Source organism: Lactuca sativa, chromosome 3, assembly GCF_002870075.4.
Source record: "Lactuca sativa cultivar Salinas chromosome 3, Lsat_Salinas_v11, whole genome shotgun sequence".
Lineage (NCBI taxonomy): Eukaryota > Viridiplantae > Streptophyta > Magnoliopsida > Asterales > Asteraceae > Lactuca > Lactuca sativa.
The window spans coordinates 188,664,296-188,679,558 of NC_056625.2; the positions used below are offsets into that span (position 1 = coordinate 188,664,296).

The 15,263-nt window shown below is 40.8% G+C and overlaps 1 protein-coding gene across 1 annotated transcript; it reads left to right on the top strand.

Annotated features, from left to right (window-relative positions):
• Nucleotides 1-13,312: 13,312 nt before the first annotated feature.
• Nucleotides 13,313-14,089, top strand: LOC111884831 (uncharacterized). The gene has a single exon (XM_023881132.1). It carries the CDS (start codon nt 13,313-13,315, stop codon nt 14,087-14,089), a length of 777 nt encoding a protein of 258 aa, XP_023736900.1.
• Nucleotides 14,090-15,263: the final 1,174 nt, after the last annotated feature.

The following is a 15,263-nucleotide window of genomic DNA, read 5'->3' on the forward strand; positions in this document are numbered from 1 at the left end:
AGAGGAGGATGTGCCGAAGACCGCCTTCCGAACTCGTTACGGACATTACGAGTTCGTGGTGATGCCATTCGGATTGACCAATGCGCCCGCAGTCTTCATGGATCTGATGAATAGAGTATGCCGACCTTACTTGGATCAGTTCGTCATCGTTTTCATTGACGACATCCTGATCTACTCCCGAAGTAAGAAAGAGCATGGCGATCATCTGCGACAAGTTCTAGGGATATTACGAAAAGAGAAACTTTATGCGAAGTTCTCGAAATGTGAATTTTGGATCCGAAGAGTCGAATTCTTAGGACACGTGGTAAGCGAAGAGGGAATCCACGTGGACCCATCCAAAATTAAGGCCATTGAGAACTGGTCAGCACCGAAGACTCCTACAGAAATTCGCCAATTTCTAGGTCTCGCTGGCTACTACCGCAGGTTCATTCAGAACTTCTCACGAATAGCGAAGCCTCTTACAACCCTAACCCAGAAAGGTGTGGCCTTTGACTGGGAAGAGAAACAAGAAAGAGCGTTCCAAACGCTCAAACGAGCCTTGTGCACCGCACCAATACTATCCCTTCCCGAAGGAATAGAAGACTTCGTAGTTTATTGCGATGCATCAAACCAAGGACTCGGATGTGTTCTGATGCAGCGAGGTAAGGTCATCGCCTACGCCTCGAGACAGTTGAAAACACATGAGGTTAACTACACGACCCACGATCTTGAGCTAGGAGCAGTAGTGTTTGCCCTGAAGATCTGGAGACATTACTTGTATGGAACGAAGAGCACTATCTTTACCGACCACAAGAGCTTACAACACATTTTCGATCAGAAGGAGCTCAACATGAGACAACGGCGATGGGTCGAGCTACTCAGTGATTACGAATGCGATATTCGCTATCATCCGGGAAAAGCAAACGTCGTAGCCGATGCCCTTAGTCGAAAGGAGTACTCAGGCCGGAGAGTGAAGTCATTAGCTATGTCGATCCATTCGCACCTATCAACGCAAGTCAAGGAAGCTCAATTAGAGGCCTTGAAACCCGAAAACGTGGCAGGTGAGGCCCTTAGGGGAATGGACAAGAACTTAGAAATCAAGAGTGACGGAGCACGCTACCTCATGAACCGGATCTGGACACCAAAGTTTGGGGGATTCAGAGAGGTAGTTATGAGCGAGGCACACAGGACCCCATACTCCGTACACCCAGGGTCAGACAAGATGTATCTAGATCTCAAGCAACTTTACTGGTGGCCAAACATGAAAGCGGAGATCGCTACGTACGTGGGCAAGTGTTTAACTTGCGCCAAAATAAAAATAGAACACCAAAAACCCTCAGGCCTACTCCAACAACCTGAAATACCTGAGTGGAAATGGGAGCAGATTTCCATGGACTTCATAACCAAACTGCCCAAAACTCAGAGTGGCCAAGATACTATTTGGGTAATCGTCGACAGATTAACCAAGTCAGCCCATTTCTTACCTATCAAGGAAACCGATAGGATGGAAAAACTATCAAGAACCTACATCCGGGAGATCGTACGACTTCATGGAGTACCAATGTCCATCATCTCAGATAGAGACAGCAGGTTCACTTCCAGATTTTGGCAATCACTGCAAAAATCCATGGGAACAAGGTTGGACATGAGTACAGCATACCACCCTCAAACTGACGGACAGAGTGAGAGGACGATCCAAACCTTGGAAGACATGTTGCGAGCATGTGTAATCGACTTTGGCAAGGCATGGGATATTCACTTGCCTTTGGTCGAGTTCTCTTATAACAATAGTTATCATACTAGCATCAAGACCGCTCCGTTCGAAGCCCTTTACGGCCGTAAGTGCAGATCACCCCTGTGCTGGACGGAAGTGGGCGACACCCAATTGGCAAAAGGTCTAGTCACTAAAAGCACCCTTACTGGTCCAGAGATCATCAGAGAAACTACCGAAAAGATCGTGCAAATACGAGAACGACTGAAGTCCTCAAGGGATAGACAAAAGAGCTATGCTGACAGGAGACGTAAACCCTTGGAATTCCAGATTGGCGACCGTGTGCTACTGAAGGTCTCACCCTGGAAAGGCGTGATACGCTTTGGGAAGCGTGGAAAGCTAAATCCCAGGTACATTGGACCCTACGAAATCATTTCGAGAGTTGGTCCAGTGGCCTACAAACTCCAACTTCCAATCGAGCTTAACAAAGTGCATCCAGTATTCCACGTGTCGAACCTGAAAAAGTGTTTGTCCGACGAAACACTTGTAATTCCACTCGATGAAATCGCGTTAAACGAAAATCTCAACTTTGTGGAAGAACCCGTCGAGATCATGGATAGGGAAGTTAAAAGGACCAAGCAGAGTCGCATTCCAATAGTAAAAGTTCGATGGAATGCTAAGAGAGGACCCGAATTCACATGGGAACGGGAAGACCAAATGCTACAGAAGTATCCGCATCTCTTCCTCAGCCCCTAAAACTCTTACCTTGTATTAAATTTCGGGACGAAATTCCGTTTAACGGGGGGATGATGTAACAACCCGTTATCCCGGGCATTATAAACCGAGTCTTGTAACCCCTTTTGAATGTAATGGGAATATCATCGATAAATGAATTGTTCAAAAGCTCTGATTTGGAGTACGCTATGTAGTAGATATCGTCTTAAAGGTTCCAAATAAATAAAGAACACTAAAATCTGAGTTATGGCGAAGAAGCTATGACCATTCTAAGATTTCTGTCAAAACCGACAACACCGATCAAACGAAAAACGCAAAGTTTCAATACGATAACATTTAGCCTTAGGTATCTAAATGAAAGTCATAGATAACATTAAACCGTGAGCGTACACAAAAAGAACGTCCAAATCTGACTTCGCATGAGGAAGTTATGATTTTTCAAAGAAATTCCTTAAAAAAGATTAGTTATAAAATAAATAATAAAAATAATTTTGGAATTTGCCAACGGAGTCTAAACGAAAGTTGTAGATCGTAGTCTCACCTACGCGTGGATATAAAGACCATTGAAAACGGAGTTCGTATGAAGAAGATATGGATTTTTGAAGTTTATTAAATAAATTAATTATTTATTTAATTCAAAATTCGGATATTATCCGAAGAGGAGTCAGCGTCCTTCTCCGAAGTACGCGCTGTGTACTCCTGTACGCCCCACGTAACCGAGAGGATTGGCCTCGGATCGTCCACGTCGCCATATCCGAGGAAGCCGACCCGTCCGACCCGTCCGACCCGTCCGACCCGACGTCCCATCCGACCCGGCGTCCCATCCGACCCACCTCCCCAGCAACCCGTCCCATCCGACCCGAGAACCCAAGAACCCGTCCCATCCGAACCGAGGCAGTCGAGGCTTCGGTCATGCATGACGTACGCGTACGCAGCGCGTACGAGCGTACGCCCCGCGTACCGAGGCAGACCTGCCTTCCTATAAATAGAATGCGAGGGTTTCCAAAGAAAGGGTTCATTTCTCTTCTCTCTCTCTCTCAGCATTTCCTCGTTTTCCGTGTCCGTTCAAACCCGAAGCTCTGGTCTTTTTGGCTCAAGTCCCGAAGGCCGATTCTACTCCCGAGATTCCCGAGAATCCCAAGAAAAATCAGTTTCCCGAGACGAAACTCTGCTCGGTTTTCCACCTCACAATCTTCAAACTATCAAGTGAGTTCATATCCCCTTTGAACACTCTTTAAATACATTTTAAATGTTTTATACTCTTTTTGGGGAGGAATACAAGTTAACACATGACTAAATTCGTGTGAAACATTAACCTTTTGATATACTTTTCATACTGTTGTTTTAACTATCTTGTGAAGTTATTATGATACAAAACCCCTCACAACACAGCTTTACCCTCTTTGGGATATAATATGTTTATAAATAGAAATATGTTTTATTTATACGTTTACATACAAACACATCATATCAAGGGTAACATTCTTTACTAAGTCATTTCATGCATTCAAAGAACTTATGATTATGCTTTGTCAAACATTGTGAAAGAGGTTAAACTTTGCATACAAACTACTACCTTATTACGGACTTAGTTGAGAATCCATGAGTCGTGTATATCTTCAAACGTTACTTTCTTTATTAGAAAATAATGCTACAAGTCCTGTCTATAACCAGAGTCTCCCGTTCGGAGAACGTGTCAAATGTGTATAGATCTATACGGGAAGTCATGATCCCGCGCCCTGACTGTTAGCTACAGTCCGTCTTTTGGGGTGACAGTTGTCATAACGCTACGACGCCTGAAGAACGTCGCTACAGGCATATTATGTTTAGTATGGTTATAAAACTCATCGGATATACAATTATTATGGTATTATGCTTTTATGAACAAGTAGTCATTAAAACTACTCTTCATTTAATAAGGGTGATTTTCGTATAGCTTTACTATGTAAAACTATGACACGACTTACAAGCACGTCGCTTGCTTGAAATTTTCGGTCTTCAAGACTGCCAGTTATGTCAGGAAAATAAGGGTTTTTCCTGTATACAAAACAAACAACTAATAGGAAAATAAGGGATTTTCTCGGTACAAATAGTTGCAATTTACATCATGAACATCCATATGCATCTCATACTTTTATAGGGAAAATAAGGGTTTTTCTGGAAAACATGCAAACACTTTCGAATGGCATACATCTTCTCAAAACACTACTTATGAACTCACCAACTTAAATGTTGACACTTTTTCTTTGAAATAACTTGTATTCACAGGAAACCGCTAGCCAGGTAGCAACTACTTCTGAAGACTAACGCACTGGCGTTAGTAACATATTTTGGATCGCCATTTTATATTTGATTTCTTTTGCAAACATGTAACACCTGCAATCATGTAAACTTTTCAAACATATTTATATTATGGTGGTGTGTACTTTCCTTTCTATGAACTGTTATGATACTGAATATGACGTCCTCCGCCCCCGAACGATTCCGCCGTTCTGGTTTGGGGGTGTGACAGTTGGTCTGTATCTCAATGAACCTGTTTTTTCACATGGACAACTGTATGTTGCCTTATCTAGAGCTCAAAGTAGAGAATGATTGAAATTGTTAATTTCAGATAAAGATGATAGACTTACAAACAAAACTTCCAATGTTGTATATAATGATGTTTTTAGAAATTTTTAAATATTTTGTAGTTTTTAAATTCAAACAATTGACTTTATTTATTTATTTTTATTACATTTCTTTTATATTTTATTTTTTATATATCAATGTCATTTATATTATTCATTGTGTTTCTTTTTAAGCTCTTTGTTCAAATTTATATTATGTTTTATAAATTATTTACAATATATTCAAATTTATATTATGTTTTATAAATATATATTAATATTAATTTTAAATAATCAATAAAAAAGTTATAAACAAACTTAACTCTTATTAATAATATAAATATTTTATAAATTTTTTACCCGTGATTCCACGAGTTGTAACATAATAATAATAATAAAGACCTTTTTAAAACAAATGAGACTACATAAACACTTTGCTATTTAATATGATAGTCTTTTATTTTTTTTTTTATTCTTTTATTTATTTATGTATTTTTTTTTGTTAAATCACACCGAAGTCAGAAAAAAATCACCGGCGCTGGAGATGGCCGGAAATGAAAGCGAATGGGTTGAAGTAAGGCGGCGTAAAAACACCGGCGCTGGAGGGCTTGAGGACATCACTTCCTTTTATGTTACTAATATCCCTGGTGAGATCAGGAAATCCGAGATTTGGAATGCTTGTGCGAAACTTGGAAACTTGGCAGATGTGTATCTGGCCGGTAGGAGGGATGCAGGTGGCTCCTATTTTGCATTTGTCAAATTTCGAAGTGTAAACAATATTATTGCAATGGAAGCGGCGTTGAATGGTGTAACTCTGTGGGGGAAGAAGATTAGGGCAAACGTCTCGAAGCACCCCCGGAAACCTCCGTCGTCGACTAGTAGAGGTGCAGCCCCATCTAGGCTTTTGAATCCCTTCTCTCGATATGTCTCAAAGTCCAGGGATAACAGATCCTTCGCTGAAGTACTCAAAGGTACGATGCCGAGTGAGGTAAAGCCGCCTACGCCTTTGGTAATTAACTTAAACAAATGTGATAAAAATTTGGAGTGGATTGGTAAAGAGGTGTTGGTGGGGAATGTTCGAAGTTTTGATATTCTCTGTAACTTCCCCTCGTTGATTAACTTGGAGGGTTTTGATGTGGATGACATTAAATACCTTGGTGGTATGAATGTTATTCTGAAGTTTAAATCCAGTAAGGCGGCTGAGATGTTCAGGGCAAACAAAAGCATTTGGATGAAGTGGTTCATGGGGTTAGAAGTTGCTGGTAATGCACCGCTCCGGTTTGAACGGATTGCCTGGCTTAAAATCACGGGGGTCCCGGTTGATGCTTGGGGAGAGGAGAATTTTAGTTTAATTGCTGGTAATTTTGGTAAAATCCTTGTTCAAGCTCCCCCCTTTTGGAACACGTCAGATGTCTCGCATGGCAAGATATGTGTTCTGTCAGCTTCAAGGCGAAAAATCAACGAGGAAGTCATTGTTAATGTCGGAGGAGTCAATTACGTAATTGGTGTTACAGAGTTGGATGATGAGTGGTTTCCATTCAAACCTTTTAGCCATGACTTTCATTCTGGGTCGGAAAGTGGGGATGACGATGATTCAGGTGATGACGATTCTTCCGTTAACATGGGGCTTGAGGAGGGCGAAATTCCGGCGGAAGCGGTGGCGGAAGATGAACCATCGGCGGGTGGCGAATCGTCTTCTCATACGGAAAAGGAGGGGTCGCATGGGAATTCGGAATCACATGGGAATGATTTTAATGTATCTTCTTCCCATGTGCATGTTTCCGTAAATGGAGTTTCTTCAGGTGAGGGATTGCAGGTGGGCCCAGATGCTTCTTCCCCCCCTCTTAATGATTCAGTTGGGCCTGATTGGGGTCCTGGGTCCATGAGGGAAACTAGTAGCCCAGACTTTGAACTGGGTGGCTCTACTCTTAAACGGCGTCGTACAAAGAAAAAAAATCCCCAAAGTTCCTAATTTTAAGAATACCCAGAATTTGCGCTATCCCCTCTCATCTTCCTCACATTCTATTGATCTTAACAAAGACGTTGGTCCCCTGCTTATGGAAGAACTTGATAATGGCAGGGAGGTCTCTTCCCTTTCCATCTCTGAGCACGATCGCATTATTGAAGTAGGAAAACAATTGGGTTTTCAAATTGCAGAAGGAGATAATGCCTTGGAGCGGGCCTATTACGGTGATGGAGGTAAAAAATCTGTCCAATGAATTTGATGTCTCTCAACATTAGGGGTGTGGGTAATCCCCACAAGCTTGATTGGGTGAATCGACTGAGACGAGAGCACAAGTTAACCTTTTGTGGTATTCAGGAAACTAGGGTCTCAATTGTTTCCAGGACTATAATCGAGCAATGTTGGGGGTCGAGTGATTATGATTTTGAGTGGGTGGAGTCCTGTGTTTTTTCGGGGGGATTGGTGAGTTTTTGGGATATCAATTTTTTTCACAAAATTGCAAGCATAAAGAACCGTCATTTTCTTGCTGTTGTGGGGTACTGTAACGGTATTATTGGTGAAACTATTGTTGTTAATGTTTACGCCCCTCAAGATTTGGGTGAAAAAAGATGATGTGGGATAAATTACTTAATTTGATTAGGTCCAGGTCTGGAACTTGGGTGATCTTCGGTGATTTTAATGCGGTTCGCAAACCTGATGAAAGGTTTAATTCAATTTTCTGCCCGTATACTGCCGCTGCATTTAATAAGTTGATCCATGAGGCGGGTCTGCTTGATCTAAATATGGGGGGTAGAAGATTTACCTACTTCTGTGACGACGGTTTCAAGCTGAGTAAATTAGATCGGGTGCTTGTGTGCCCCAACTTCATGAGTACTTTTCCTTCTGCCTCTACACTGGCGCTCCCTAGGGAATTTTCGGATCACTCTCCTGTCATTCTTCAAACCAACTACATTGACTTTGGGCCTCCCCCATTTCGCTTCTACAACTCTTGGCTTCTCCGTGCTGGCTTTGATGATGTGGTTGTCAAGGCATGGTCTGAATTCTGGGGAGGTGGGCGGCCTGACAAACTCCTCCTTAGGAAGTTGAAGGCAGTCAAAATTGCCATCAAAGAATGGAGAAGGGTGGAATTCGAAAAGGAAAATAATTCTCTCCATGATCTCAAATCTATGGTTAACAACCTTGATTTGGCTGCCGAGTCTAGGCTTCTTTCAGATCAGGAGATTAATTCTCTAAGGGAAAGTCGACAGAAAATTTTAGAATTAGAAAAGCTTGCAAAACTTGATTTACAGCAAAAGGCTAAAGTTAAATGGCTCGTTGATGGAGATGAGAACTCAAAATTCTTTCACAGTTCGTTGAAGATAAAATACAGGAGATGTAGTATTCATGGTTTGATGGTGAACGGTTCTTGGGTTACGGATGCTAATTCCATCAAGGAAGAAACATGTAGATTTTTTAGTGAGAAGTTTCATGAGAAACATATTGTTCGGCCTCTTCTTCTGAATGATAGGTTCAAAAAACTTAACCCAGTTGATTCACAGTTTTTGGAACAAGACTTCACTTTGGAGGAGGTTAAAGATGCTATTTGGAGTTGTAGAGGGGAAAAGGCACCAGGGCCGGACGGCTATTCCTTCAAATTCTTCAAACGATATTGGGGGCTGATGAAAGATGACATAATGAACTTTGTTAAGTACTTTGAAGCCGGTGGCAGAATAGCTAGAGGTTGTAGCGCCTCTTTTATCACTCTTGTTCCTAAGGTGAAGGATCCACTTACCCTCAATGACTATCGCCCCATTAGCTTGATTTGCAGCCTTCATGTAACAACCCGGATTTCCAAGTATCTTTTATGTTTATGTTTTTGGTGTTTTGAGAGGGGACTCAGCGAGTTGGAGCTCAGACTCGCCGAGTAGGATCGTGGGTCTGGACGCGGGTTCGCGCCTGGACTCGGCGAGTCCAAGATATGGACTCGGCGAGTCCGCGCTGTTTAATGAAACCCTAATTTCTCGGGTTTGGGACCTATTTAAAGGGCCTTATGGCCGCCATTTGTGCTCACCAGTCCCTTGAGTGAAACCCTAATCGAGTGTGAGCGTTTGGAGCATAGAAGGAGGCCATTATTGATCTTGGAGGTGTCATCTTGCAAGGGAAAGGGAGGATCAGCTAAGGAAAGGCAAGAGGAGCCACTTCCTGAGAGTTTGGGGTCCAGAACACCGCATTTGAGGTAATATCTTCGAGCTATCCTCTGCTATGTTGATGTTTTCTTTGATTTAGGGCTTGATGATCCCTTTTGTGGCTAGATCTAGTGCTCCCTTGGTCCCTTAAGTGATTTAGACCATAGATCTGGACCCTTGGAGGTCCAGAGTGTCCCTTTGCCCAAGCTTTTTGTGAATCAATGGAGGTTTTGGATTGGAATCCTTATGCCTTAGGTCAAAATGCCATTTATGAGCCATGGGGTGTGTTATGAACACCAAGATAAGGACTTTACGTGTTGAATCAGTCTAGGAAGGCCAGATCTATGAATTGTTGGAGCAGATCTGACCTTAGAAGCAAGTTTGAGTGATTGCATGGCATGGACTCGCCGAGTTGTTCTTGAGACTCGGCGAGTTGAGTCGGGGTGGCCCCGCGATTCTTCCAGGTGGAACTCGTCGAGTCAGGGGGAGTACTCGACGTGTCAAAAGGGAATCCTAGAGAGATTGGTGAGAACGTTTAGACTCGCCGAGTCGCCCTAGTGCACTCGCTGAGTCCGGTCAAAGTTGACCGTTGACCGTTGACCAAGAGTTGACTAGTGTTGACTTAAAAAGGGTAGTCAACCTTAGTGGTAAAAATGTTAATAAGAGACGTATGATGATATAGGGAGATTGTAGCTCGGAGGATCGAGCACGTGTGATTTCGGGATTTGCTAGCTATCGATATTCACGAGGTGAGTCTTCTCACTATACTATACCCGGAAGGGTTTGACTGTGTGACCGGAAGGTCGGATATGGTATGAGACATATGTGCTATATGTGATAAGTTAATTGTTATATGTGCTATGTATGATATGCTTGATATGGGCCGGAAGGCATTGTAATGTGAACCGTAAGGTTGACGTGGGTAGGACCGGAAGGTTTACCTAGTCGGGACGGAAGTCCCCTGAGACACATGGACCGGAAGGTCAGGGCCTGGAAAGGCGTATGTGCGTAGGTTGTATTTTGGGGAACTCACTAAGCATTTATGCTTACAGTTGTTTCGTATGTGTTTCAGGTACTAGCAAGGACCGTGGGAAGGCGCCGACGTGATTTGTACACACTGATGGATGATTTATGATCTTGGGATTTATGTGATTGTATTATGACATGATACGTTGGATATTTATGCCTTGTTTTGGATGAAAATACATTTTTAGAAATGAAAAATTTGTGTTAAAATTTCCATTGTAACACTTCATAAGATTATCTCCAAGATCCTTGCTGCCCGGATAAAGCGCGTGATAGGCAACGTGATTGATGAGGTGCAATCGGGATTCATTCAAGGTCGTAACATTTTGGATGGGCCCATGATTATAAATGAAATATGTAGTTGGGCGAAGCATTCTAAAAGAGGAACCTTTCATTTTAAAGTTGATTTTGATAAAGCATTTGATTCCATAAATTGGAATTATTTGGATTCGGTGATGTATCAAATGGGCTTTGGAAATAGATGGAGGTTTTGGATTCGAGGTTCCCTTGCTTCTTCTAGGGCGTCTGTTCTAATCAACGGTGTTCCTACAAAAGAATTCCTCATCACTAAAGGAGTTCGTCAAGGTGATCCGCTATCACCTTTTCTCTTCATCATCGCTATGGAAGGCCTTAATGTTGCTATGAGATCAGCGATCCAAAATTCCTTGTATTCGGGTATTTCCCTCCCAAACAATGGTCCCTCCATCTCTCATTTGTTTTACGCGGATGATGTTTTATTTTTCGGTGACTGGTCCCTCTCAAACTTCAAGAACCTTTCTAGAATCCTTAAATGTTTTCATGTGGTGTCTGGTTTAAATGTTAACTTTCACAAGTCAAAAGTTTATGGGATAGGTATTGAAAATTCTGATGTTGTAAGTTGCGCAAATATTATGGGGTGCGAGGCTGCCAACCTCCCATTCGTTTATCTCGGTGTTCCCGTTGGGGCTAACATGAACCTTAAAAGAAATTGGAAACCAGTTATTGATAAGGTGCAAGGTAAGCTTTTGAGTTGGAAATCCAAGACCCTCTCTTTTGGAGGAAAATTGACTTTGGTTAATTCGGTTCTTGGAAGCATGCCCCTGTTTTATTTTTCGATATTTAAGGCCCCTAATTCCGTTATTGGTTTGTTGGAGAAGATTCGCAGAAGATTCCTTTGGGGTGGGACTGATGAGAAAAACAAAATATGTTGGGTTGCATGGAAGCATGTTCTTGCGGATAAGGAGTCGGGTGGGCTAGGTGTTGGCTCCCTTAAGAGCCTTAATATTGCTTTATTATGTAAATGGATATGGAGGTTTAAATCGGAGAACTCTTCTCTATGGAAGCAAGCTATTTGTGGGATTCATAATCTTTCTCGCAAACCAATTTATAATCTGTCCAAGAGATCTATCCCTGGTGTTTGGAATAATCTGGTAACTATTTCGAAAATTTTGGGAGAGATGGGCCTTGACTTTTATCATTTCATATCTACCAAAATTGGGTCGGGGCGGAACACCCTATTTTGGCTTAACAATTGGATTGGTGACGGAAATCTGGCTTTAAGGTTTCCTAACTTATATGCCTTGGATAAACGTAAGTCTTGTTTTCTGGCAGAAAGATTTTCTTCGAATGGTTTTTTATGGGCTTGGAGGAAAAATCCTAGCCTTCCCGTGGAGATGGCAGAACTGGCCCAACTCTGTCGGCTCCTCGATGGGGTTTCCTTATCCTTGGATCCTGACTCTTGGAAATCCAAGCTTTCTAGTGATGGGCAGTTCTATGTTAGTGATATTCGTAAGCTCATTGACTCTAAAGTCACCGTTGGGACTAATAGTACAACCGTTTGGGTGAATCTTGTCCCCTTAAAAATAATCTGCTTTGTTTGGAGGGCTAGTTTGGATGGTATCCCTTCCTCTATGGCTCATTCAAGGAGGGGTGTGGGTGTTACTTCTACCAGGTGTCTCTTTTGCATTAATGGTGTGGATGATATAGATCACTTGCTTATTGCTTGCGATCTCGCTAAGGAGGTGTTCAAGTGGATTTTTAAGTGGTGTGATGTCCCTTTCGTCCCTTTCTCTTCGGTCTCTGAAGCTTTGAATTTTGCTGCTAAGTGGGGGAACTGCCCCAAAAAAAGGAAGGTCTTTCTTGCCATATTGTACGGAGGTCTGTGGAGTATTTGGAAGGGCTGGAATGACATGCTTTTTAATCAGGTGCCTACAACCATTTCTAAAGTTGTGGACAACATTATAACTATGGTCTTTGGGTGGGTTAAGCATAGGGGTAATTTTGGCAATTGTAATTGAGCGAATTGGTGTTGTTCCCCGTTTAGTGTCTTGTAGCCTTGCTCTGGGCGGGGGGGTGGGGGTTTGTGTTGATTTGGGGTTGTGTTTTAGTTTAGTTGTTTGCCAAGTCTTTTTCCTTGTAAGGCTTCGGCCCTTGTTTCTTTTTTTATAAAATTTCGCCGTTTAAAAAAAAAAAAAATCACCCGTTTTGATTCAAAAGTCAAGTTGTAGCCTTCGATTTTTGTAGCCGTAGTAACTTTTATTTCATGGTTTTAACATTATAGAATTCCTGAAAAATATGTAAAGAATATAAATAATAGGCAATTAAGACCATTAAATGTGTGAAACATTATTTTCACATGTAAGTTCCAGCTCGTGTAATAGAACCATCCATTAATATTCATTTTATTTCTATTTATAATACAAAATATATAACTCATATATACAAAGTTTTAAATTTTTCATAGCTATAATGATTAATTATTATTTTTCCATTTACATATATATATAGAATATATCAATTAAGCAAAAAAAACAAGTCCTAAATTTAACTAACCCTTTGTACTAAAATATTTCTGATCATCAAGTATTTTATTTAAATTAATTATTAGCCCAAAAATCATGCATAGAGCCAAAGGGGGGAGAATAGAATTAACAACTTGCTTTATTTTATTAATTACGTAAACGATTATGTAAGCTGTGACTCGATTCTCTTCTTCTAGAAGTGAAAAAAAAATTGAAAAATTAATACTCACGCCTTTGGAGCCAAGTAAACCCATCTCTATAAATACCCACTCCTACCTATTTCTCCATCTCATTCATCGACTTTATTCACATAAAAACACCAAAAGATTACTGGATTTTTCATCAAAATGGAACAACAGGGGGACATCGAAGGTTCTGGATCCAGTCCTAGCTTCAGTTTTTACGCTTCTGATACTTCAACATCCATGGCTATCGCCAAAGTCATCCGTGAAGAAGCTCGATTTAACGAATTTGGGGATTCCGATGAAGACGATTTTAGATTCTCGTTGGATTTAAGTGAAGAAGAAGTTTCAGCAAAAGAGATCGATTCACGAGGTTGGATTGTTTTTCCTCTTTTCAATCGCGATCTTGTCGTGAAAGATGAAGTTAAATCAAAGGATAATGAGATTCATGCTTCTGATTCTATCACCAGTTCATTACGTAAGCTGTTCATTGATGAACCAGAAGAATCTTCATCGTGTTCATCATCAGAAGCAGACGAATTGGAAGCTCTACCTTCTGGAACTTACTGCGTTTGGAGGCCTAAGACGGAAGGTGGATCATCAGCTGTTATGACTAAAATTAAGAAGAGTAGTTCTACGGGGTCTCTATTGAAGAAGTGGAAGCTCCGGTATATGCTCCGGCGAAGCAACAGTGAAGGGAAGGATCCTGTGATTTTGTTAACTCCTAAGAAAAAAGGAATTCCGGTGAGGTTTCCAAAGTCGCCGGTAAGTCGAAGGCTCAAACTCCTGTTCATGAGCTATTTTACGTGCGAAAAAGAGCAGAAAATGAAGTCGGAAAGAGGAAATCATTTCTACCTTATAGGCAAGTGGGTTTGTTCACAAATGTCAATGGAATGGGGAAGATGCTTCCGTTCTAGAATAGCCAAAAGCAATTTTGTTTAATTCTTTAACTCTAGTCACTGATATTCAAAAATTGAATTTAGTGATTTATGTAAATATGTTTCATTGAGAATAACCAGACGCAAAAAAAGATGGTTATAATTATAATTTGTAGAATTAACTATTTAAGATTTCGATGATTAGTGTTATATTATATGTTAGCTGTTTTATATGAGAAAATTTCGTAGAGAACTTTGAAATTGTAAGGGTTTAACTTTTAATTTAACAAAATTCAATAATCCTTGTGTTTACATTTATATTAATACTAAATTATTATGGCCCCATCAAATCCGGAAAACTCTACACTTTCCTCTTATTTCTTCATCGCCTCCACCGCCATCACCATCACTTTCCACCCACACGATCATTTTTTCTTTTGGATTTGAAACCTGCAACAAGGACTCCCGACTCCCCATCACTATCTAATTTAGCAACAACTTAATAAGATAAACACGTTCTAAATATTCACTGCATAGAGAAAATTTTGATCCATATGGTTGAGGTATTACACATCCTTATTGACCTGAAATGTTGTCAATCAGAGCATAACATCTCAAATGATGAGTATCTAAAAGATTAGCTGCAGTAATATGCTAAACCTAATTGGTGTGAGAGTTGTAAGGATATATTTGAGGGAGGTGTAAGACAGTCAAGCCAAGGCTATAGGTATTCCATATGATTTCGTGTGTGTTTTCATCTGATTTCTTGTGTATGTGTTCATCAGATCTGATTTCATATATGTATATGCGTTAATCAGATTTTGTGTGTGTATGTTCATATGATTTCATGTGTTTGTGTTCATCTGATTTTATGTGTGTGTTCATTTGATTTGATTTTGTGTGCGTGTGTTCATCAAATCAGATTTTATATGCGAGTGTTTGTTTATTAGATATGGGCGAACACAATAAAAAAACCTAGATTTTGTGTATGGTTTTTGTTTCTGACATGATTTTTTGGTGGAGTTGAAGTGACTCAAAAGATTTAGGTGGAGATGGAGGTAACAGACGGTGATAGTGGCAGACGATAGTTGAATGGTGGTGGTGGCAAAGATGTTCTTAAATGTTTATCAAAGACAAATATATATATATATATATATATATATATATATATAGAGAGAGAGAGAGAGAGAGAGAGAGAGAGAGAGAGAGAGAGAGAGAGAGAGAGAGAGAGAGAGAGA

Bases quoted from the DNA above. Each gene is read 5' to 3' on its own strand.
- LOC111884831 (XM_023881132.1), top strand. From the start codon at position 13,313: ATGGAACAACAGGGGGACATCGAAGGTTCTGGATCCAGTCCTAGCTTC.